Source organism: Strix aluco, chromosome 4 (genome assembly GCF_031877795.1).
Source record: "Strix aluco isolate bStrAlu1 chromosome 4, bStrAlu1.hap1, whole genome shotgun sequence".
Lineage (NCBI taxonomy): Eukaryota > Metazoa > Chordata > Aves > Strigiformes > Strigidae > Strix > Strix aluco.
Genome location: NC_133934.1, coordinates 50,747,516 through 50,769,672, shown reverse-complemented (window position 1 = coordinate 50,769,672; position 22,157 = coordinate 50,747,516). Strand labels below are relative to the sequence as shown.

Here is a 22,157-nt window from a genome sequence, read left to right as displayed (position 1 = left end):
CAAAGAAGAAGGTGTCAAGATCCAAAGTAGCATAGGGAGATAGAAACTTTTAAGAAAGTCATGCTCATCCTTTCCCCCTCCCCAAAAATCTCCTTTAAAAAAGCAAGAAAAAAAATCTGTGCTGCAAAGTCAAATACAGAAGTTATAGATCTCTGAAATTAGATCAGGCTGTGAAACGTTAAGTCAGGCTCTTCACCACTTCTGTCTTCAATATCAGTTCCTCAGACTCCCTTAAGAGCACAAGTGGATACTTCTCTCTCATTTCATGTGCAGAGCACAGGATCAGTCTAACTTTAGCATTCAGCAGTTGCTCTAACTCTGCTCCTGAATATTATTTCAGCAAAGAACTTAAAATGTAAAAGGGTGCTCCATTAAACCAATTCTGCCTGCTTGCATAACTACCAACTTACTTTACCACAAAGAATTAAGAGGTTTTGAAACTTACCCTGATGACATTGTACCTGTTGAAGATTCCGCCAGCATTTCCACCATCCCGATGCTCCCGGATTGTACTTTGCATCTGCATAAATGAACACAACTGATTGTTCAGCACACAAAGCTTGCTAGTAAGGCAAAGTATTCATGCAATATCTCAATATATCACTGGGAACAACAATCTTGATTGAAAATTAATTAAGAGGTGTCAAAAAAAACCCCAACTCAATTTTAAAGTGAGGTACACCCTTATTTTTCAGGCACCCAACGCACGATGGTGTTCCACAATAGAGAAGCTGGATGATGAAATCTTCCAATCTTGTAACAGAAATCTACATAGGAAAGAGAATAGTGGCACTTGCTATCAAAATTATACACAGCTAAAAAACCTGCTTTAGATTAGAAAAAAACACAATCTTTGGAAAAGAATATACAAAAAGATCATTTTGAAGTAACAACAAATGTGTTTCTAATGAGTATAGTTTGTATTTCTTAGTGATAGGAAAATGCTTGCACTGTAAATTTTCCTATGTCATTAGCAGCCTCTGAGAATTTCAGCAGTTTCATCATGTCTTTTCCAGAGGTATTTATAGCTACAGCAACAACATTTAGTAACAGCTCAACTAAATATCCCAATTTACTGTAGCAGACAAGTGACCCTTTCTGTCAGAAAAGTTTATTCAGAAGATCTGCACAAACTCCCATTTACAGAGTTGCTAATCAAAAATATTCCAGGCTAAGCTGGCAGCAATCCTGAGTATCTAGACTTTTAAAAAGACTCCAAACACTTCTGTGCTACAGTGCAGAAACACTACAGAAATAGCAAATGCGCAGTAAAATGGAGTTTCTTCCAAACACAATTCTTCAGAAAGTCTTTTTTCTGTTACGATTTTTCTTTCAAAATGGTATCTGCTTGTAGTTTACTTAAATAAAAGAGCATGTGTGTGTGGGAGGCAAAATTACAGTCAACTCTCAATTATCCAAGAGCTGTTTATCTGGGTTACAGATTAACTAAGCCACTGAGACAAGAGAAAACAAGCTGGTTCACATGCAGAAACAGCCTGAGCACAGAGAATGCCTACAGACTTGCAAGGCCTTGATCTCTTGGCCTTCACTCACAGCCTTTGATTTTCACAGGTCCACCTATCTCCGGAAAGCTGTGGAAATCCTTGCTATGGACATGACATCCAAAACGCAACAGCAAAAAGGCAAAACTGGGATAACACTAAGGGAGCAAACAGACCACTTACTAAAAAAATTGGCAGGACACAGCAAAATAATTTCCATCATTGCTCTATATAAAAAGAAAAATGAAGAGCCCTAAACTTCATGTCAGATCTATGCAATTCATACACCAAAGCATATTTTATCATTTTCAACATGCATTGCATGCTTTAGTTCTGAGGGGTTATAAGTGAAAAGAGAAATACACTGTCACTAGAGCATTAATAAAGGTACTTGCAATACCTCTTCTTCTACAGACTGATACTCCTTATCGTCAGGAGCAAGGTCAAGGAGAATGGTCCCCTGACTCACGCAGTGGAAAGTCAAATAAGGATTGGTGCCTGCGAAGAGAAGGAATTAAAGGAATACAAATCAACAGGAGAAAACAATACCAGCTTTACTTGTATCCATCATCATCATTATTTTTCTTAAATAACTCCAGTACAACAGGAAATGCAAAACAAACACAAGGCAGAAGCACAAGCTTGAAAAGATAAAGTACTTTCATTAGCAGCAGAGGTTTAAAAGACAAAAGGAAAATGCATGGGGAACATAATTGCATTTTATTGTTTCTGCTTTCAAGAGAAGCAAAAAACTCCATCAGGTCCACCTTTCAGGATACAGCTGGCCTGTGGGTAGGTATGTAGAGCCAATCAATCCAAAAGCTCCTGCCTGGGTGAAACACAGTCCCTGGAAATGGGCACAGCTTCCACAGCTGCCTCAGGGGTGTCCATCCTCTGGAAAGGCAAGTGATCACTTGGTCCTGTATCTCCTAAACATATTCTTTACCTGTCACAACCCACCCAGCCACCAGATCTGTCAGCAAGTACATTTTCCTGACATTCGGATTCTTTCAAGTCCTGGTGACAATGCCGACGTTTACAAAAGGTGACTTCTGGGAGCCTGCTGTATGCTACACTTAGACTAAGCAGTAAAGTGTCATATTTACCTTGCTGCCCTCCTAGAAGTCTCTCCACACCTTTTATTAATTTGTGGCGATGTCCATACGCATTGATCCCAATTTCTTTAAGCTCCTCATGCCCCATGTCTGCCAACACATCCAGGGTTATCTGGAAAGGTGAAAGACCATAAAAATCACTTGCTAAACCTGGCCCAATTCCCAAGGCTGAAGACCAATCAGTTCAGAAAATGGAATGTATTAATGACGCAACCAAGAGAGTACATATATTTCATGTTTTGCTGCATTTCTAATTGCTGCCACCTTCTGGCAAGTCTCTCCCTATCAGAGGACCATACCCAGCTGCTACAGCCTGAAGCTGTGCAAACTTTTACTTCTCTTACAGCAATTAACAAGAGCTGGTTCTCACAGGAAGTTCTCAAAAACATTTTTACTTACGTAGAAGGAGGATGCATGGAAATGATGGGGTAAATCTGGGAATATTTTTGAAGCATTCAAAGTTTCACATTGTTGTGCAATTCACTATTTTCACTACACAAACAAATTAATATTCTATAAGCTTACTAATAAATGTTAAGTGTGTTTCACATCATTATTATTATGGTGTATGCTATTACTGTGTGTATACATCCATGCGTGCACTTGCATATGTATCAAACCAGTGGGTCAGCTATGCTAAATCATGCTCAACTACTCCACTATTTTTGGAAATAATTAACATTGTGAGGACACATACAACTATTCATTTGGTTGCAATATATATATACATCTACAACCACTTGACAAGGTTTTAAATTTCAAGGTCACAGAGATTATTGGTGGAAGCAGAAAGGCAATTAAAACATGATGTCAAATAAACTTTTCTTTTAAAGAACAGGAGATAAAGGCTAAATAAAGTACACATTTTTATTACTATAAAGCAATTATGCACTGAGGTAATTCTGTGAAAAACAAAAAGATTTTATCTGGAGGAGATAATTATATAAAACCTAATTCCAGTTTTACACATTAAACTAGAATGGGAAGCTCAGCAAATAATGGGAAACCATACAACTTGACTCAAAATAAACTGGATTGTTAGCACAACTAGACTTGCAGGTATGAACTCTGTCCACTGCAAATTGACTATTATTAATTCAAAAGAAAACAACTCAAGCAAGGAATTAATAGCTACACTGAACATCTGTCCAACTGAGCAGAAAACATCCCTACTGGGATTGCCATGGAAAAGCCACTGAGGACATTCATCACATGCAGCGGAACCTTAAAAAACCACAGAAGAAACCCAGGTATCAGAAAGCATCAGCACAGATCCAGTATGAATAGGAGGCTAGAGCCAAGGTGAAAAAGTGCACGAGGGTACTGCAGTGCTCGGAAAAACCAGGTAAAACAATAAGCTTAAGGAAGATGAGCGTGTTTTCTCTAGAAAGAAACTTACAAGAGAAGCTAAACAGTCTAAAAATGATGAATGAATATAGTGAATCTGATTTGCATTATTAAATTTTACTAGCAGGGGAAGATCTTAAAAACAGGTTAGGAGTTAAGGAAGCAGAAGTAGAACAAAACAAGCATGGTAACAGCATGGTGCGAAAAATAATAAGAAAGAAAGAGATGTAAGTAGAATACAGGTTGGTTTGAGGTTGGTGTGCTGCTTAATAGAAGCAGTTCCAAATTAAAGGAAAGAGTTTATGCTTCATATATAAGAAGGGAAAAATGATTATACGGCATTTTATGGAAGCCATTGGAACTTTTGCTGTATGCAAACAATTACATTTCAAATGTTTGTTTCCTGGCCCCTCATAAAAGATTAGCAGCAGAGGCACGGGAAAAAAAAATAACCATCAAATCCAGCCTCTTGCACTTGTACCTTTCACTTCCACCGCTGTGTCCGACTTGTTCATGCAAACAAATAATCTACTTAACCATAACATGTTAAATTTAAGAAATGGTACATAAAAAGAGTCTACAAAGACTGCTCTAAAAAGTAATGTAAGCTTGAGAAGATGTTACATTAGTTACATTATTTTCATATATTATGAATTATTGATAAATCCACAGGATTTTCGTCTCCCATCTCTCAACTCAATTTGAAACTTGTTAGCCCTGCAAAACCCAATTAATGTTATAGTCCTAACCTATTAGGAAATGTAGTTTCTGCATTCTCTAGTGTGACTATGCCCTGGTGAACTAGATTTATTTCTGCTTATAGTCAAACTGGAGAGTTTCCTAGATCTAACCAAAGTGTCACATGCAGGACTACAGGTGGCAAAAGGCTTCTTTGGATATCAAGCCTGCTGAAGCACAAGTGCAGGTGACATTCCAACCTAACTTTGTTACAGCCGTCAAGTTCAAAGTTCAGAAGGTCCAGTGTAACTCTCAGAATACAAGCCAAACTGGCAGTCAACCTGTATGTATAAGAGAGTGAAAGACACCTGCTATCTAAATCAAACAACAAAAGAGATTTTCACAGGTTGCTCAGCTTCACCATAAAGCATCTGACAACTCATTTGCAGTTTTCTTGGACATACTTGTTCTGCAAATGTAAAGTTGTTTTTTTTGTTTCCCTTTTTCAATTAAGGAATGAAAATGTCACACAAATTTATTGGATTAGTCTATCTTTTGAATGTATAAACAGAGATGATGCTTGCCACTTACTTGTTCTGTCTCAAAGATGTCCCGAAGGTGTTCAAGACCCAGGCTTTTTAGAAACTGGGTAATGTTCATGTCAAGACCAGAAACTATAAGAGAAGAAACAAGTCATTATATCCTATGCATCTGAATTAAAACCAAAAAAACCCACAAAACAACCACCAAAAAACCCACCTTAAAAAAAAATAATCAAGCAATACCACAGATTCTTTCAAAATTCAAAACTCTGATTGTTTTTTACAATCAGTCTGTCTATGTCTATAATAAACAATCCACTCCGACTGTGTGAAAGCTCAGTGCAAAGCTTATCACTGTTCCCTCCTCAGAATCAACTATTAAAAAGCACAAACGATCTGTGGCAAATACGGGCTCATATTGCAAACAGAAGGAAATGAAGGGTGTGTGTATTTTTGCTAAGTAATCACCTAGATGCTGACACAAAGCATGCATTCCGGATACTAATCAAAGGGTTTAAAAAGCCTTAGCAAAATCCCCCACCCATCACAATCATAATTCATTCATCAAAATAATTCTCATTGGATTTTCTGTATAAAATCAACCACGGACGTCTGGGCACCTAATCAGATCTGCCTTTGTAGTCAGGCCTAATCACTGATAGCAAACACAGATGAAGAGCCAACAATGCTCCTGGCAGAGCGCATGAAAACAGAGCAAGCATCAGACACTTTAAAATGCAGGTAACGGTTCAAGCTGTACAACATTTTCTGGCTAGTCAGAAATGCTTTTCAGATAAAGCAAGGCCTACTGTGATACTAAGCTACTGTACTTCTGGCAACGTAAACCTGTCCAACAGCAAATGCACCTTCTCCTTCCTTCCTTTCAGTTCCTGCTGCTCCATCACCAGCATTTGATGCCCCTCCTACGGCTAGTTCTGCCAGCGGCCCAGTGAGGTTATCTATACTGCTGGCAGCGGAGAGGCAGGACGGTGTAGATGCTGGTGAGATCAGGGAGGCACTAACAACAGTAGCTTGAGGCTTAAAGCATGTAGGCAAAGCTTCTGGGGGCATCGCATCTATCAGCAAAGCTCGGATATCATCAGCCTGAAAAAGAGAAAGAACATTCAACATGAGGTTCTATATTATCACAAGTCACTGATCTCTGGAAAGATTTTTTCTTTTAAATTGTTTTAATTGATTGTTCTATTCCCCCATTAAAAAGAAAACTGCCAACTTTTGTAACACAGAAATTCATGGTTGCAAGAACTTGCTGATTCACTGCTCAGACATATGTGAATCAAGTTGTTCCCATTTCTAAAGGTATGTAAGAAGGTACATTTAATCTCCTTTTTGGCAGAATGACTTTATAGGTGTTAAAGACAGGAACAGCAATGCAGCAGCTTCATCTGAAATCACACCCTAGGCCAGGCAATGCCTTCTCATAATTTCTCTGTCAGGCTTCTGGTGAAGCATTTTGCACTAGACCAAGGTCTCAATGGAAAAACTCTACCACTGCCTTTGCTATAATCACATTTTATAGTGTTATAATAGAAAAAAAGGACAGGAGCTACAGGAGAAGTATGAACTTAACTAAAAATTTGGTTTAGCCTTTGTTGACTAAATTTATCAGGACTCTCATCTTCAACAGTTTCCTCCTTGCATGTTCTTGAGAACATGATTAAGACATCCTTATTTTCCTCCAGAGAAATCAAATAGTATTTGTATCCCTCATCACAAAGCAAGTTTTCTAGAGCTCAGATTATTCTGAAGGATATTTCTTAAACTCTCCACAAATCAATCAATCAATGGCCTTAAAAGATACTCGCGCTATAAGCAGACAGAGCATCCAATTTTGTTGCATTATCTATTCCATCAAGACTGGTTGACCCAGGACAGAGATGTTCATGTAATGTTATTAGGCTTTTTAACCAGCTGTCACTACCACCACTAACAAGAAAGTTTCCAGATGCGCATTTTAGAAAAAGTTTGATAGCCACCTGCAAATTTTAGAATGTTGTTTTGGAGTTAGACAAAAAAGAACTGAGGTAATATGCAGGCACTGAGCATAATCATCCTCTAAATGATCCCTTCCTCTACACTCCCATCTGATTTTCCTCCTAGGTTCACAGAAATAATCACCAACAGTACACAGATTGACCATCACTGGGGACATTTCAGATAGGTTATTTCTGGCAATAAGAAGATTGATCCCAGGAATGACTCCTTAAGCAGAAGCAAACCTGAAATCACAAGCCACATTAAGATCTCAGCCAAAGAAAAAAGCCTGGACCTACAAGTAAAAAAGTCACAAACAGGCGACCTAGAGATACTCATCTCCCTCTGCCTCAGCACAGCAAAAGGTGAGGACCACTGATGCCATGGAGCCATAGAAAGCCATTTAATATGCAGAGCGAATCCCCCAGAGCAGTCTGTGGCTGGCACGCTAACATGAACTTACTGTTGCCAGGTCTAGTGGTGTCTGACCCTCTTGATTCTTCATGGTTGGATCTGCTCCATGAGCTAACAGCAGAGCACAGAGCTGTGTCCTTCCTTTTTGTGCAGCTTCATGCAATGGTGTGAACGCCCATTTATCTGTTGCATTTACACATGTATTGTATTTGATCAACAGTGCTGCTATATCCACATGCTGGAAAACACAAGAATATCTTAATCAACAGGACACTGGTAAAACACGTATTTCCTTTTTCATGCTGGAGATAATGGTGCTTAGAGACCCCTGTAATTTCTCCTTCCTTTAACTCACTTCTCTGCCTCCTGTGTCTACGTAGCAGCACACCTCTTCAGGTACCACTTTATACTGCAGCTCCATGGTCATCCGTATCTGTGCACTACCAGATCATCCACCAGCACATGTATAATTGGGATCAGGCACTGAATTATATTTCTGCCAAATCACCCCAAGTACATAGCATGAAGTTTGCGTCAGCTGCAGAAGCAGACGTGATACTTGATCCAGCATAAAACCAATAGAGCTAACTGTCAAAATATATGTAGATAAATTTGAACTGGCAACACAAATTTACAGGGCTGCAACATTTGTGATATGATACTAGAAGCTCTAAAGATCAATGTGTTGTACTGCTGAGCCACCACTTGAATGTCTGTAGGCAGAAGTCTTTATTGTACTTTTTTTTTTTTGCAATTTATTGCAAGACTTTGAACACACCCATGGCAGCACAAATTTGTCCTTTCTTCAGTCATATTTTATGAGAGAACTGTAACTATTAAAACGCATTATGAGTATCATAAGGGACAACTGTTTTACATGGGCTATAAAAGTAATGATCTTATAACCCCACGCTCTGATCAATATCCCATCCTTGAAGTTCCCCAAGTTAAAATAGGAGACAGAAAACCGGCAAATAAAATATTTGGCTGCCTCCGACCAGTAAAATTACTTGTGCAATACAGCTAAGAAATAAAAGAGCAGCTAGTCAAAATGAGTAGGTAGGAACGTGAAACATTGAAATTGTAAGAAGTGCAAAGACTTGCCTATGGATTACATTTTTTCCTCTCAATGGCAATTAAGTGACTCAGCAGCTCTTGTAAAAGGTCTTGCTCTCTGAAAAACTGTGGTTTGAAAAGACTGCCAACCTTATTTTTCCTCTCTGCCAAACTTTTAAAGCAATTGCTGTTCCTGTGACTTTTCTGCCACATGAAACCCTACTGAGGGACATGCAGCATGAAGTGCTGGGTGGGAGAACTGAAGACACTTTGTGAGGAAAAAGTTGAACCTGTGAAAGCTGCCAGCTATGAACTTATGAAACTGGTACTCATCTCCTCTCTACCTCCCACCACAGAGATCTGAATGGGCTGATGACAGCTCAAAGAGAAGCGTGGGCCACCACAGGAAAGGTATACAGCAACTCTTAACTAAATAAGCTGATGGAAAAGCACCAAAACACTGCCTCATTAACTTTTCCTAGAGAAAGTAAGGCAACCAGATTAGACTGGCATTAAGATTTTTAGATATGATAATCAGCTTGAACCAATTTCTAACATTTCCCTGTGCCAGTAAGGTATGTTTTGCCTTTGCATAAAATGTGTGATTTGGTTTCTCATGCTTGAAAAGAAAGAACACAATCTTTGCAACAGAATTTATCTCTAAATCTAAGCAATGTCCTGGGAATTTAATGCTTATGGCAGATGCTGACGAACAATATAGTTTGGTATTAGGACCCAGTATCACAGAAGAATTCTGTGTTGCATTTCTAAACCTTCAGCAGGATTTGGAGCTTTTTGCTCTTCAGGACACTGGGATTCCAGGCTGATGTAGAGAACCAATGCAAACAATGCAGGCTGAGTTTCATTGATACGCTCTCCTTAAAAGCAAGGTGAACACTGTACTTTTTATTTGGCTCTCAAACGAAAGCAATCATAGTTCTGTTAAGATCATCTCTCCCAGATTTTGCTGCTCTTGTGCAAGGTAGTAACAGACAAAGCATATCATGAGACCATCAAAAATACTACTTGAGCTTCACGTCATCTGCCTGACCATAAGTACCCTGCTGGGAGCTTCTCAAGCAGTGTCTGTACAATTATTTGTAAGAGATTTCTTTCCCACCTCATCCACAATTAACAGCTGGTTATAAGCAATCTATCAGGCATCTGTGCAACTGGTATGCACACAGATGCTCTCTCATATATGAAGGAGTGCCTGCTTCATCCAAAATGGTTTGAATCAGCCACTGCAATCCCACTGCAGTAGACAGCTTACCCAGAAGGACACCCATACTACAAACTCAGTAGTCCTTCAACACTTTAGCTTTAGCAATAGCTCCCCACCAGAGACCAGCTGTAACAGATCTTCACTTCCCTGTCATCATGTACACATAATCCCCTGGTATTGTTCTCTTCCTTCCATCCAAATCTTTCAGTGACAACTTGAAGTCTTTTCTGTTTCAACAGTCACCCCAAATTTAACACTGATCAATGCCATGCCTCTGCTTGCCTGCATAAAAGCTATGTTCTAGTGATCTTTCCAAACCTCAGCCTTTAACTGCTGGAGTACACCCAAATCTGTGTCTTAGATCTGTAGGACTGCAAACAGGACTCACAACAGCAACTTAGTCCAGCAAGTATTTCATGCCATCAAAACCTGAACTATGTTCACAGCAAGACAGCTGCAAAATAACTGGCTTTGGATATGACTTTAAGGAGTTCCTTGCTGGTCTACTCCATGGCAAGAATGCCTGCACCTACCCCATAGGATGCTGCATTGTGTAGGGGGATTAATCCTCCTTTGTCCTGGGCATTAACATCAGCACCATGTTCAAGAAGGTATTCAGCTACTTCCAAATTGTTGTAACCAGCTGTAGAAAAGGCACAGGAAAAGAAATCAGGTATTAGGAGAGCTAAACCAAAGAAAAACTATTAGACAGAAAAGCTAAAGCAATTTTTTGACTGCAAAAGCTCCTCTTTCCTAGTAACTTTATTATCTCCTGAAATACAGCTGCCATAGCTAACAACTCTTTGTAAAGGACAATCCTCTGTGAAACTCTTACTGTAGCAACCCTGGTTTTGGTGATTAACTTCTGTAGCCCTATCATAAATATACAAGCCTTCAAAACTGGGTGAGTCACCCACCTGCAAGATGTAGTGGTGTTGAATTTCTTCCCTGTGTGTCTCTGCAATTGATATTTTCTTGAGTACATAGCTTCTGCACTCGTGCCAGGCACCCCTTCTTGGCAGCATCTAGCAAGGCAGCGTCTCCTCTTAGTAAGTCCTGGATATCTGTGTCTCCCTCTTTCACCAAATCTAGAGGAGTGTTCCCATCTCGATTCTTTTTTGTCGGATCAGCTCCATGCTGCAAAGAGCAAAGTGGAATACTGCTGTCACAACCATGAGCAGAGCAGTACAAAATAGTGTGTCACTATTTTGTGGCACAAGATAGGAGATGGGAGATTTTGCCGACCTGCCATCATGCAGTAACAACTGTATAAATTAGTAGGCACGTGAGAATAAATCCAGGAGGCTGAGGCCTAAAGCACTAGTCTGCAACACAGCTGTGTGAATCTCAACTCTACAGGCAAGAATGGCAGCCCTCTGTGAGAGCTGCCACTGCTCTACTTGCAATTGCAGTAGGTTCAGGAGCATAACCTGCATTTAGCTATATCCTACGGTCACAGCAGGTGTTAAAGAAAAGCCAACTGCAAATACCTCGCCCGCCAATCCTTCCCTTCTGCAAACTGGCTGGCAGGGGTGTTTCCTTAGAACACCTTTCTGAACTAGTGAAGCCAGGCCCCAGGTTTCAATAAATATCACCCTGCTATTGAAAGGCACTTGTTTCAGAACGGAACTAGAAAAATTCTAATTTCTACACTTTCAATAGATAACAGCACCCTCTTAAGCAGTTTATAGGTCCTAGAAAGGAGTGAAGAAAACATTTTGGCGGGAAAGTGGAGAAAGTGGATTTGGATGACTGCTGGAGTATATCTGTGCTGGTAAAGCATGCAGATCAGCCAGTGATAAGAACACAGTGCTGGAGCACGGGACAAGAAGGGGAACATACATCTATATACAGCATATGGTGTGAGTCATGTTCACGTACAGTTTTGTGGGAGGACAGCTCCTTCCCTGATCACTCTCAGCAGCAGTGGGGAAAAACAAAGACAGATAAGGCAGAGGCAGCTGCTGGCACTATAGTTCTCTGGCTGGCTCCTCCAGAATAATCAAACACAGTGGTTCAACCCCTGCCAGCAAGTCTACATTGCCATTTCTTACTGGCGCTGCTGGCAGAGCTGCATTAGGGTGAGCCATGGGGAATGAGCTGGGGATGGGGAGAGCGGAAGGAATTAACTGCCTTGTATTTGAAAGCACTACAGCAATGCTCAGGGTGTAAAGGGTAAACAGCAAGGGACACAGTACTGGTTACACAAAACCAGTTCCACAACTGTGCTTTTGGGAAGAGAGCATTCTTTGCACAAAGCCTTTTAAACTGCTGTGATTTTTCCAAGATATGACCTTAGATCCCTTTATTTAAAACTCATCAAAACTGGAACTATTCAAATACTCTTCACAATAAATATCTAAATGAAGAGGAAGTGTCTTCTGAGATCCCTTCAAGGGCATAGAAACAAATGAAGGTGGTAATTTTAAAGAAAGGTGATGAAAAAAGAAAGTCTCTCCAAAATGCCTGTACATTTTTGTTTCCTTCTTCAAGCAGAACAGGACAGAAATAGTGCAAGTCAGGAGGAGTCAAGCTTAACATCCACATCTCAGCAGAACTGACAGCACTGCCAGCCAGCATAAGAGACACAGCAGGAGAAGCCCTGCGCAAACTGCACTGTGAACACATATCCACGGACACCCAAAGGCTTTACAGAACTGTCACCTCAAGTGCAGATTTAGGTCTTGTGCAAGAGTGATTTCAAAAAGAAAGATTTCAGCACTTTTCTATTTCCTGTCGTACATCCCTTCAGGATTCTTTGAATGCAAAAAATGACTACATTCCCAGTGGAATGATCAGAAAACTCCAGAGACCTCCAATGTCTATAAAGTAATGCTGTGCTAATGTCTGTATTCAGGCGTTACTACCAGGGCCATCATCGTGCCTACTCCACAGACATCTCTGAATATCTTCTGGTTTCTACTGCAGATGTGTTTCAAACTGATGTGCCATGCCCTCTGAATGCTTTTTTTTTGGTATCAACTGAAATAGTTAATGAGATAGGAGGGAAACAGTGGGTCTTTGCAGAAGCAAATGAAAAGAGAAGTGGATGGGAAGAGCTTCATCATTTTAAGCCTATCCATATTCTGACTTACTCCTATTTTAAACGCTGTGCTTCAGAGGGACATGAAGTAGGCAAGGCTAAAACAAGACTGGTAAGGAATTCTACTCTAGCACCCTCTTTTACCCTCCCACGGCAGGATATGACCTTATGTTAAGAAGTCTCTCAAACTCATGTTTCTCACTGGAAACATGCTGGCATTACCTCATGCTTTTTAACAGGTTCTTCCACTAATTATAATGAATATTTATTCCACAGTATATTAATATGCATTTCCTCCAGGAGCTTGATAAATTATACATTAACTTTATAGTTTTAAATTCTCACATGCCAGACACCATTTAGGATCCACCTTCAGTTATTGCTCTGTAACACACTCTTGCATAAGTATTTACAAAGGTTTACTTAACTGCAGGAACTGTTCCAGAAAGGGATGAACAGGATAAGGTGGGGATTTCGTATTTTTACACAAATTCAGCTGCTTTTTCCCGTTTGAGAGTCTTGTCCTATTTGGCTAATAGTATTAATACACATACTGCAAAAAGTAATTGTACTGATGATTCTTTGTAAATGAACTGACATTACACGAGAAACCATCTGACAGTTGTAAGATGAAAATAGATTCAAAGACACCATAAAGAACTCACTGAATGCAATTAACTGCATTAATTAATCTTGAGCAAAAATAAATATATACACATTTAAAGACACATCTGAGAACACCAGATCACATACTTTTAAAAGCAGCTTGCAGATTTCGTATTTTCCTTTTGCTGCTGCTTCATGCAGAGGAGTGAATTTCCATAGGTCTGCCACGTTGACAGAAGCACCGTGCCTCACTAAGAGTTCAGCCACTTCATAGTGTCCATAAGAACAGGCATTGTGCAGGGGTACTAAGCCACTAATCAAAGAGAAAGTATTAACAGCTACAAAAAATAAAATCCAACATGCAAACATACAGAGTTCCAGTAGATAAAACTCCCACTTCCACCAGACATTATTGGTGTCTTTCAATCTTTCCAATTCTCACGGCTTTATTTCCTTGCTATTAAAACATCAATTAAAACTTCATTATCCTCCTTCAGTTCTCATCCACAAGACTTTTAAATACTTAGCAAGTACCAATGTTACTACTTCCACAAGCAAGTAACTTCAATGCTGTTAACAGCCAAAAACTAAATTGCAAGAATTGCTGCATGTTCTGACTTTGGATATTTGAGTGCAAATTTGAGAAAATGTATATAACACTATAGAATGGGTTTCAAGTACAGTTATTAGTAAGCACTGCACACCTGATAGATACAGAAAGCTACTCAAACATTTCTTTCAGGAAGAGCCCGATGATTCATTATCAGAAATGTTTTAGCATTGGAAATGAATTATCCCTGTCCCTGAACCAATATATTGGAGTGAAAGGTAAAACATAATGCTATTCTACATGATCACTTTGCATATAATGCAAAAAACTGTAAACTGTTCATATCATTTAACTGAATATTAACTGATTAACTAACTTAATAATTAAGCTAACTAACAGAATTAGAAAAATGACCAGAGATAACCTGGTGTTTTACCCCATGCAATTCAAAACTAATTTTAGATCACCTGAAATAACTTAAAAGCTGCTTTTAAGCACAACAAAATCTTCAAAAACCGCAAAAGAGGGAAGAAAAGGACCATGTATTACAGTGCCAGATAGGTACTTGACAACGGCTTTGCCAGAAAGCAAAGTATGCCTTAATGGTCTATAAATCTCCCTACAGTGATGTCCAGAACAACGCAGAACAAGAAAGAAAGAGAAGAGAAAAATTTTCAAGAGGAAAACATGTTGGTTACTGAAATCCAAAGCAAAATGAATAGAGGGGGGTAGAAGTCTCACACTAATAGAAAACAGCGGAGCATATCATGGAATGAGACGTACCCTTTATCTTTGGCATGCACATCTGCCCCATGGTGCAACAGATACTCCACCACTGATACACGGTTATATCCTGCAGCAAAGTGCAGTGGTGTTGAATGACGGCCTTCCAAATCTCTACAGTTCACATTCTGAGGGCTGCAAAGTTGCTGCAAAGACAAAAGAAGAACCCAAAATCTAGTACAGATTAAAACAAAAACCCCCACAAAACAGACAAAAAACAGTCAAACAAACAAAAACCCAAAAGAAAAACCCCAAACTATCATCCCCAAACACTCCAACACAAAATTTGATCCATTTATTATTATATACATATTTTTAGAAGTTAGGTTTCCGGAAATTTCTTTCCATTTCGGCAAAGTTAAAAAAATAGCTGCTCTAAATTTATGGCTGAAAGTACTGCTATAACAAACAAGGCTTAAATGACAGAAGCAGTATGGAAACATTCCTAATGTATTAGAAAGGGTGAGCCTCTAAGTCATCAAGCACCAGGTTCAAGGCCATGTAACTTTCTCCAGATACGTTACCATTTCCAGCTTATGTTGTCTTCGGAAATCTAGAGATACAGAGCTTGGCAGTTAAAGGAGCTGCTAGTGCACAAAACTGCTGCTGTTTAATACGTATCATGTTGAAGTTTAAGGTGAGAATGCATACAGAACAGTCTATCTGTAGGCTATTTTGTCCACAGACCAAGTATGAAAGACAAGATCAAACCTTCCTGTGATGTTGGGGTTCCATGGCCTGACACCTCACCTTCAGATTAAGGATGGCTTAAAATTTGAAGTCTGCTACCCGTTAACACTTTTATCTGCTTGTCTTCTGATTGAATCATGCACCTGAGGCTTGTTGCTACTAAACTGTGATTCTGAGGATCACAGCATCCACTTAAAAGAATTATGGCTGCATCTGCAACATTGCATCTGAGTCCATTGAAGACATGTCTGTGTGAAGGGCTGAGAGAATGAACAACCAAAAAACTCAGGAGAAACACGTCAGCACATCTTAATGCACTACCTTCTAGAAAAAAAATCAAGAGGTTTGCCTTCCCATTTTTTATTATTTACCATCCACTGGACACTACTTACACAACTCTTGTAGCAGAGGCTTCCACAAGCCTTGCACAGCAATACAAAGTGGAAAATTAACACAAATTGCTCAAACCTACCTTCACGGTTTCCAAGTCTCCAGCTTTGGATGCTTCTAACAACCGATAATCCACATCAGATGTGCGCACAGGTGTACTTTCTACATAGGGAAAAAGATGGTTTAGGATTACTTAGGATCATTAAGTTATATTAACTTATGCTCTACATATTTTCCAAACTGGGGCGGGGTGGGGGAGTCTGTTGTCACTTGTAAAAATGTAGCTGGAATTGTGATGTTCAAGTTCATATTGCCTAAATGACTGAATAAGGAGCCTTCGTTTCAGTGTAAACCAGACAGATTTAGACTCCAGAGCTGACATTATTCTGCCAAATGGCATTTCAATGCTTTACTAATCTTATGCACAGTAAAAACGACCATTTCTGCATTTAAGAAATCTACATGCTTACTGGGACAGATTCAAAGTTTTGCTGAAGTTCAAAAGCACCTTTTCTTAACAATTTCAGCAAACTGCATGAGGCACCAGTGCACAGCCATGGTTAAATGTTCTCTGTTCAGCAGCTGAATTACAGCCTCTGCACTCTGCATTCATGATATGTTTCATACTATGAAGCAATGACAAGGAGATGAGATTTCTAAGATGGCTCTGGCCACATGGTGACTGCTCACTTTATGATGCTCCAGTTCCATACTGTACTTCATAGCAATGAGATCTGTCCCTTGTTATAAACATGGAGTGGTTAAAAACAGAATCAGAAGAATGACATAGTGATTAAAAGGAGACCTTTAGAGAGGTACCTTTTTTCCTTTTTAAATTACTGTAAGACAATGACGGGTTTTGGCCTCAAGACTCTTTTTTACCATACTTCTTACTAGAAATATGGCTGTGATAAAGCAAGCATGCACTGAGGGAAGAGGAAGAAGTGGCTGGAAAGGAGCAGTGGATTAGCTGTCCCTAGAGCTCTTCAGTGTTGCTCAAAAAGGAGGTGAAAAGACAACCTTGATCACTTCATTTTTAATAGAAACTGCTTTCTATTGTAGAAGCCACTCCTCTCAAGCTCAAGGATTAATGGAATAGAAGTTTTGGCAGCATGTTGCCTGATCAGCAACAGAAGTGACTGCCTAGCGCAAAACATATGGGGCAAGGTGAACTTGGGGTTGCAATATTCTGTAAGAATGCTGTAAGAAAGACAGAGTGTTGTTAACAGTCTAAACTCATTCTAGATGGGCATGTGACTCCATCAAAAATGCTTAAAAGACTTCTTTAAATGTAGAGAACTGGTACTATGTCCCAAGAGTAAACTGCAGAGACCTTGTGAGAAGGTACTTCTTACAGACCAACAGTGTCTGCAGAATCCAGTCAATTCCTGACTTGCAATGGAACCTGTGACTAGATCACAGGAGTGGAAAAGGGGTAGAAAGAGATATTCTTAATTAGCCATCCTTACATAAGAACATCAATTTATCAATTCATGTTGAGGTAGTATTTCCTATTGCAGCCCTATTTTCTCTTCTTGATCAGTGTTTCGTGGCCTTTTGCTATCTCCTTGCCTGCTGTACTGGGTCTGGCTGAGCCGGAATTGGTTTTCCCCTGTAGCAGCCCTCATGGTGCTGTGTTTTATGTTGGGAGCTGGCAGGGTGTTGATAGCACACTGGTGTTGTGGCTACTGCTGAGTAGTGCTTACACAGCACCAAGGCTCTTTCTGACATTTCCCCCCCCACAGTGGGATGGGGTGGGCAAGATCTTGGGAGGGGACACAACCAGGACAGCTGACCCGAACTGACCAAAGGGATATTCCATACCATATGACGTCTGCTCAGTATAAAGCTGGGAGAAAGGAGGAAGGGGGTGGGGTCACCCTTGGTCCTCCGAGATTACCACTACGCGTGTTGGAGCCCTGCTTCCTGAGAAGGTCCGACATCGCCTGTTATTGGGAAGTAGAGAATAAATCTGTTTTCTTTTTTTTGCTTCCGCATGCGGACCTTTGCTTTCTCTGCTTATATTAAAACTGCTTTTGCTTTACCCACAAGGGTTGGGTTTTTTTTCCTATCTTATTTTCTTTCCCCTCTTTGTCCTGTTGAGAAAAAAAGAGGAAGGGGAGGGAAGTGATAGAGCGACTTGGTGGGTACCTGGCATTTAGCCAAGGTCAAACCACCAGAGTCTTTTTTGGCGCCCAATGTGGGGCAAGACAACAGCAGTTTTATATTAAGTGTGCTATAGCTATAGCAGTTATTAAGCGACAAGCTCTTGTGCTGGTCACAGGTTTGTTTATTGCTCTGCTTATCTTTATTTTGCTAAGCTCGGGAACATGCTGGAAGAAATTGGGAACATCATGAGTGGTTTTATTCTGCAGGCTCACGAGGTACTTATTCATCCTTATGTTAGCTCTTTGATACTGTTCATTAATGCTGTTCGCCTATTGTGGGCTGTATGGAGCTCGGTAGGTTTTTGGTGTAAGAGAAGGCAAATTTTGGGTGAGTCAATACCAAAATGTGCCCTGAGGCGGCCTGTCCCTGGGTGGCAGGGGGAGTGGAAGGATTTGGGCAGATTCCTAGGATGGTTATCACCTCCTGTAGCCTGGGATCTTACCCCTGAACAGGCAAGCAACCCCACAAAATTGACACAACACCTGATAGAAGGGTGCCTTGTCTATCCCGATGAAAATCAGCAACTCCTAGCGCTGTACTGGGGCCTGGCCTATGCTTATCGAGCTGCAGTTCAGTACTGTCAAAGGACTGTGGTTGAGATGGGAACTCAAACAACAACAACAGCAGCAGAGATTGCCCCAGTAGTAAAAAAGAAACAGTGGACAAGGAGAACAACAGGCCCATACCCTCGATTAATAAGGGAGGAGAAAGAAGAGGAAGAAGCTGGTCCTTCAGCAAAGGAATTGGAAGAGGGAATAACAGAACTCAAACAGAGGGAGGAAAGGGATGATCGGGTGTATTGGACAGTGTGGATTCGATGGCCTGGCACATCAAATCAACAGAAGTACCAGGCTTTAATCGACACTGGGGCACAGTGTACATTAATGCCATCAAGTTATAGAGGGGCAGAACCTATCTGGATCTCAGGAGTGACAGGCGGATGTCAAGAACTGTCAGTACTGGAGGCCGAGGTTAGCTTGACCGGGGACAAGTGGGAAAAACATCCCACTGTAACTGGCCCAGAAGCCCCTTGTATCTTGGGCACTGACTACCTCAAGAGGGGGTACTTCAGAGACCCAAAAGGATACCAATGGGCTTTTGGTGTGGCCAGTGTGAACACAGAGAAAGTCAAACAGTTGTCTAATCTGCCTGGCCTCTCAGAAGATCCTTTTGTTGTAGGACTGTTGCGAGTTGAAGAACAACAGGTGCCAAATGCTACAAGGACCGTGCAGCGACGGCAGTATTGCACGAACTGAGACTCTCTGGCTCCCATCCAAGAACTGATTCGTCAACTGGAGAGCCAAGGTGTCATCAGTAAGACACATTCGCCTTTTAATAGCCCAATATGGCTGGTGCGAAAGTCTGACGGAGGGTGGAGGTTAACAGTAGACTATCGTGGCCTGAACGAAGTGACGCCACCACTGAGTGCTGCTGTACCAGATATGTTAGAGCTCCAGTATGAACTGAAGTCAAAGGCAGCCAAGTGGTACGCCACAATCGACATTGCCAATGCATTCTTTTCAATTCCTTTGGCAGAAGAGTGCAGGCCACAGTTTGCTTTCACGTGGAGGGGTGTCCAATATACCTGGAATCGACTACCCCAGGGGTGGAAGCACAGCCCCACTATTTGTCATGGACTAATTCAAACTGCACTGGAAAAGGGTGATGCCCCTGAACATCTACAGTACATCGATGACATCATTGTGTGGGGCAACGAGGCAGAAGAAGTGTTCAAGAAAGGACAAAGAGTAATTGAGATTCTTCTGAGAGTTAGGTTTGCCATAAAGAAAAGCAAGGTCAAGGGACCAGCACAGGAGATTCAGTTCTTGGGAATAAAATAGTAAGATGGATGCCATCATGTGCCTATGGATGTTGTCAACAAGATAGCAACTATGTCTCCATCGACCAACAAGAAGGAAACACAAGCTTTCTTAGGACTTGTGGGATTTTGGAGAATGCATATTCCAGGTTACAGTCAGCTTGTGAGACCTCTCTATCAGGTAGCCCGAAAGAAGAACCATTTTGAGTGGGGTCTTGCGCAACAACAAGCCTTTGTGCACATCAAACAGGAGATAGCTCAGGCGGTAGCTCTCGGGCCTGTTCGGACCGGACCAGCTGTACAAAATGTACTTTACACAGCAACTGGGGAGCATGGCCTCAAATGGAGCCTCTGGCAGAAGATACCAGGTGAAACTCGAGGTCGACCATTAGGATTTTGGAGCCAGGGATATTGAGGATCAGAAGCCCACTACGCTCCGACTGAAAAGGAGATACTGGCAGCATATGAGGGGATTCGAGCCGCTTCCGAAGTTGTTGGTACAGAAGCACAGCTCCTCTTGGCACCGCGATTGCCTGTACTACATTGGATGTTCAGAGGAAACATCCCTTCTACACACCATGCAAGTGCTACCTGGAGTAAATGGGTAGCGTTAATCATGCAACGAGCTCGACTGGGAAAACCCAACCGTCCAGGAATCCTGGAACTGGCCAGAAGGTAGAGATTTTGGAGCATGGCCTGAGGAGCTGGCTCGTGCCCAAGAGGCACCACCATAGAATGAGTTACCAGAAGATGAAAGGCGGTATGCTCTGTTTACTGATGGATCCTGTCGTGTGGTAGGAAACCACTGGAAGTGGAAAGCTGCTGTGTGGAGTCCCACAAGACAAGTTATTGAGACCACTGAAGGAGAGGGTGAGTCAAGTCAGTTTACAGAAGTAAAAGCAATCCAACTAGCCCTAAAGATTGCTGAATGAGAAAAGTGGCCAGTATTGTATCTCTACACTGACTCCTGGATGGTGGCTAATGCCCTGTGGGGGTGGCTACAGGAGTGGAAGAAGACCAATTGGCAGCGCAGAGGTAAACCCATCTGGGCTGCTGCATTGTGGCAGGACATCGCTGCCCGAGTGGAAAACATGGCTCTAAAGGTACGTCATGTAGATGCTCACGTGCCCAAAAGCCATACCACGGAAGAACATCAAACCAATGAGCAAGTAGACAAGGCTGCCAAAATTGAAGTAGCTTGGCTGGACCTGGGCTGGGAACGCAAGGGTGAGCTATTTGTAGCTCAGTGGGCCCATGAAACATCCGGGCATCTCGGGAGAGATGCAACGTACAGATGGGCTCGTGATCAAGGGGTGGACCAGACCATGGAGGCCATCTCACAGGTCACTCATGAATGTGAAACATGTGCTGCAATCAAGTGAGCCACACGAGTAAAGTCTCCCTGGAACAGAGGGCGATGGCTGAGTTTTTGATATGGTGAGGCCTGGCAAATTGACTATATTGGACCACTGCCACAAACACGCCAAGGCAAGCGATACATACTCACCATGGTGGAAGCAACTACTGGTTGGCTCGAAATGTACCCTGTAAATCATGCCACTGCCCGAAATACCATCTTAGGTCTTGAAAGGCAAATTTTATGGCGACATGGTACTCCTGAAAGAATCGAATCAGACAATGGGACCCATTTTCGAAATAATCTCATAAACTCCTGGGCAAAGAAACACGGCATTGAGTGGGTGTATCACATCCCTTATTACCCACAAGCATCTGGAAAGATTGAAAGATACAATGGACTGTTGAAGACTATGTTGAGAGCATTGGACAATGGGGGATGGAAGCACTGGGATATAAATTTAGCAGAAGTCACTTGGCTAATTAACACCAGAGGATCTGTTAACCGTCCTGGTCCTGCCCAAACAAAACCCCTTCATACTGTGGGAGGAGATAAGGTCCCTGTAGTACACACAGGGAAATGGCTGGGGAAGGCAGTGTGGATTGCTCCTCTCTTGGGAAAAGGCAAGCCCACTCGTGGGATTGTTTTTGCTCAGGGACCTGGATGTACTTGGAGGGTAATGCGGGAGGATGGGGCTACTCAGTGTGTGCCTCAAGGAGATTTAACCTTGGGGGAAAAATAATCTGTGGGCTGAGTTGTATGTTGCAAAAAGTGATGGAGGAAGTAGGAATGACGAAGAGTGAACCAGATATGTGCAATGATGACCCAAACCTAGCCGGTGCTGGAGTCCGACAGTCAAACATACTGCTCCTGTCC

The 22,157-nt window shown here is 41.4% G+C and overlaps 1 protein-coding gene across 2 annotated transcripts in view; it reads right to left on the bottom strand.

Annotated features, from left to right (window-relative positions):
* The window catches only part of TNKS (tankyrase), a 152,926-nt gene that overhangs the window by 9,697 nt on the left and 121,072 nt on the right, over window positions 1-22,157 (bottom strand). The window contains exons 13-24 of one of the 2 annotated variants that reach the window (XR_012623140.1): window positions 16,019-16,098; window positions 14,857-15,002; window positions 13,671-13,836; window positions 10,792-11,011; window positions 10,408-10,517; window positions 7,643-7,831; window positions 6,051-6,288; window positions 5,234-5,316; window positions 2,609-2,729; window positions 1,903-2,000; window positions 709-767; window positions 446-520 (exon numbers count right to left, since the gene is read on the bottom strand). Coding sequence is in view for 1 of the 2 variants with exons in the window: in XM_074823046.1 (XP_074679147.1) it covers window positions 446-520; window positions 1,903-2,000; window positions 2,609-2,729; window positions 5,234-5,316; window positions 6,051-6,288; window positions 7,643-7,831; window positions 10,408-10,517; window positions 10,792-11,011; window positions 13,671-13,836; window positions 14,857-15,002; window positions 16,019-16,098 (1,526 nt within the window). In the remaining variant the exon portion in view is untranslated. The remainder of the gene's footprint in view (window positions 1-445; window positions 521-708; window positions 768-1,902; window positions 2,001-2,608; window positions 2,730-5,233; window positions 5,317-6,050; window positions 6,289-7,642; window positions 7,832-10,407; window positions 10,518-10,791; window positions 11,012-13,670; window positions 13,837-14,856; window positions 15,003-16,018; window positions 16,099-22,157) is intronic. The other variant, XM_074823046.1, reaches the window with a different exon arrangement.